Source organism: Sciurus carolinensis, unplaced genomic scaffold, assembly GCF_902686445.1.
Source record: "Sciurus carolinensis unplaced genomic scaffold, mSciCar1.2, whole genome shotgun sequence".
In the NCBI taxonomy this organism is placed as follows: Eukaryota; Metazoa; Chordata; class Mammalia; order Rodentia; family Sciuridae; genus Sciurus; species Sciurus carolinensis.
The window spans coordinates 5,666-9,541 of NW_025920426.1; the positions used below are offsets into that span (position 1 = coordinate 5,666).

General features: G+C 33.5%; 1 protein-coding gene across 1 annotated transcript; it reads left to right on the plus strand.

Moving 5' to 3' along the window:
- The first annotated feature begins 2,554 nt into the window (after positions 1–2,554).
- LOC124975722 (E3 ubiquitin-protein ligase PPP1R11-like) lies at positions 2,555–2,983 on the plus strand. Its single transcript, XM_047538305.1, has one exon. The coding sequence runs from the start codon at positions 2,555–2,557 to the stop codon at positions 2,981–2,983; it is 429 nt and encodes a 142-aa protein (XP_047394261.1).
- The last annotated feature ends 893 nt before the right edge of the window (positions 2,984–3,876 follow it).

The window sequence follows — 3,876 nt, forward strand, 5'->3', positions numbered from 1 at the left end:
TGGAATGAATCTGACCTAAGTTTCCTATGTACATATTAGAATCTATCAGTTAATCTCACTTTCACCTATATCCACAAGGGACTAATTTTATAAAAGCTATAAATAAATAAAACAAAGAACAATGGAGTAGATGAAAGGAAATAAGAAGAGGGAAAAGGAGAGAGAAAGGGGAAGACGTGGGATTGAATTGGAACAGATAATACTTCTTTCTTGTATAATTATGTCAAAATGAAACAATATTATGTATAACAAAAATGAATTAATAAAAAAGGGAAACCACCCCGGGAATATGTCATATCAAAGGCATTTATGTTGATGAGTGTAGAGCACTGAAGGAGGAAATGAAAGAGAATATTAGAGAAATATTGAAGAAATACTTCCCATGTTCTTGGATAGGCATAGTTAATATTGTTAAAATGTTCATAGTACTAAAAGCAGTCTACAGATCCAATGCAATTTCTGTAAAAATATCAATTACATTCTTCAGAGAACTAGAAAAACAGTCCTAAAATTCACATGGAAGAATTGAAAACCTGGAGTAGCCAAAGCAATTCTGAACAATAAGAAAAAGGCTTGAAGCATCTCAATTCCTGTCCTAAAATTATACCACAGAGTTTTAGTAACAAATATGCATGATATTGGCATAAAATCTGACAAGAAGACCAATGGAATAGAAGACACAGAATTAACCCACACAGATACAATCATCTCATACTTGATGATATTGCCAAAAACATAAGGTGGATAAAATAAAGTCTCTTTAACACATGGTACTGGGGAAAAGTGGATACCCATTTGTGGAAGAATGAAACTAGCCCCTTCTCTATTACCCTGTACTAAAGTCAGCTCAATATAGATGAAAGACCAAGAAATCTGACCATAAAATATGTAGCAATTATTTAATGGTATTGTTCCAATGTTCATAATTAGGATTTTTATAAACAACTTATAGCTATGCAATGTTATCATTGAGAAAATCTATATCAATTATGCTATTATTTTAAAACTTTCATGTGACTCTAATATTATCTAAACATAAGCAGTTTTGACTATAAAAACAAAGATACACTTATATAAGGTTCTTTAGGGATAAAAAGCTTTAAAAGTCCTAGGCTAGAATGGTACATTTTTATCCCACTATCTAGTTTGGCTACAGAATGTTTTATTTGATCAAATTAATGTTGTCCCACACAATGTTTTAAATATACTTTAAGGCCATATTTACAGAATGTAAAAATATAAAATGTCTATGCCATGTTTGAATTTTATTTTTCCTGGGATAGGCCTGTGGATATGTGGTTTTAAAAAGTTTCTTAAGAAATTTTCATATACACCCAAGTTTGAGAAACTCAACTCTAATGAGCCAGAAGGGAAATTAAATTATCAGGTATGGATAAGCAGTGAGGTATTGAAATGCCTAGGATCAAAACCATGGTTTCTAAAGATCTAGATTTCTCATGAAATGAGCAGGTATATGGAACAATATTTTTTAACTCCTCCTACTTGTGTAAGTCAGGTCTCCTCAGAATCATTCATTCCTTCTGTTTCTCTCAGTTGTCATGGAGACAAGAATAACAAATAGCATAAACAAAACTGGTCTCATAAGAATGGCTGCTGATAAGACACCTAGATAAGACCAGAATGATCAGCAGGAGTTTCCAATTATATGGGTATGTATATAAGGGGGAATCACGAAAACCCCCCGTTATTCTATTTTCTAGTTAAAATTTTTTAGTTTGCTAATCTGCTTTGGTCAGTCTCACCTCCTTATGTCTTATCAGATATGATCCTGTACACATTTTTGTTCTTGTCCACTCAAAATATGAAAGGATTTTTCTCTTTGTTTTAAATGATCAATAAAGTTTTTGACAGTTATTTTCTTCCTGGTTATCACCAGTACTAATACAATTATTTCCTCTTGCCTATGTTACTAGCTAACATTCCAGGAAAACTAAACTTAATGACATATTACTATCTTCATATTGATAAATTACTAAGAATTATCAATTAAAATTTTATTCTTAGTTGATAAAACTTTAATGATCTTCTGAGGACACTAGTGTAAATATCTAATTCTCTTCATAGTCTGTCATATTTTTTAGGCTTTATCTTTAAAAATCATCAGTACATACAATAGACTATTTCTACCCTGAAACAGAAAAGTGTGTGTGTGTGTGTGTGTGTGTGTGTGTGTGTGTCTGTGTCTGTGTGTGGTGTCACTGTTAAACAAGAATCAGAAATTATTTTATATACATGGGAAATTTTCTTAAGTACATATTCATAATGTTACACATTTAAAATGCAATTTGATTTTTAATCTTACAGGAAACTGAAATAGTCTGGCCCACCTTTTCTTCCTCTCACTTCTTCAGTTTCCCTGGTAACCAAACTGCTCTGATCACAAGATCTGATTTTGATCAAACACTTAATATCAGAAGAAAGGGTGAACTGGGTACAGCAGATTTTGGAGTTTTAAGGCAAAAAAACAGACACAGTATCCTGATTCTGACTGTGACTCTGATTTGAATTTGGGTTCATAATTTTTCCAGACTCCATGGATACATCACTTTCCCTTCTTTGTCCCCCTTCTAGTTCTTCTATGGAAGATACAGGGTCTAAGCTGACAGAAGTCATATCAGAGCCCACAGTCACACTGGAAAATGAAGTGAAGGGTAGTATTCTATCCACTCCTCTACAGAAGGGGAAGTCAGACAAGAGAGTGGAATGGTCAAGTGATACAATAGACAATGAGCACTTGGGCCGTCGCTCATCTAAATGCTGCTGCATTTATGAGAAGCCTCATGCATTTGGTGAGAGTTCCTCCGAGAGTGAAAAAGAAGATGAAGAGAACTGTGATGCTATACTATGTGTCTGGGGTCATCACAAGGGAAGGCATCGTGCACTTTCCAATACCACTTCTAGTATTTCATCTTCAAAACCTTCAGATCCATGTCAACCCCCTCCTTCACCCATTAAGGGCTAAGTCTCACCTTGCTTCTCCCATCTCTGAATCAAACTGAACTGCAATATATCCATGTTGCTACTCAGGGATTAAAGAGTTTGGCTCTTCTTTGATGTGTACTTCATCTATCCATTTGATGAAAAATATATCAATAAAAGAAGGCAGGGAATGAAACAAAGGACTAATGGAGTATTTGGAATCCCTTATATTGCATGGCAACTATTTAACAGTTTAGGGTTCCAGGCTTCCAATGCACACTACACTCTTTTTTTGCCTAGATACCTGAAGTTTTGGCACCTATCCCTTGTCAGTCCATTGTCATCACAACAAACCTCTATTTTCCCTAGCGCTACCACTTTCACTATACTTGCCACATATAATCATCTTTATCATTTAAGTGTCAGTTTAGTACTTTGTATTAATTGAAAACTTTTGTTACTTATTTTTTCTTTTTTTCTTTTTTAGATAATTCATTTTTCATTTGTTATTTTGGACATGCATGATACTAGAGTGTATTTTGACATAGTATCACACATGGAATATAAATTATTCTAATTAGGATCCTGTTCTTGTGGTTGTACATAATATGGAGTTTCACTGGTTATGTATTCATATTTGAAAATAGGAAAGTTATGTCCAATTCATTCTACTGTTCATTTACTTTATATTAACATATTCCAGCCTATTATTATTTTTATCTTGGGTGAAATCAATGTCCTGTCCCAATGTTTCTATAAATGAGATTTTGTACTAAATGGGTATTTCTCATCCACTCTCAGCATACCATGGATCTAGTCAGCACTAGTACTATTACACTTTAGTTTTATGTGTAAGGATAATATTTTCTGTTCTCAAACTCCTATTCCTTGATCTCTGCCTCATCCTCAATTCTAAAAGTATTTTCTGGTAACATG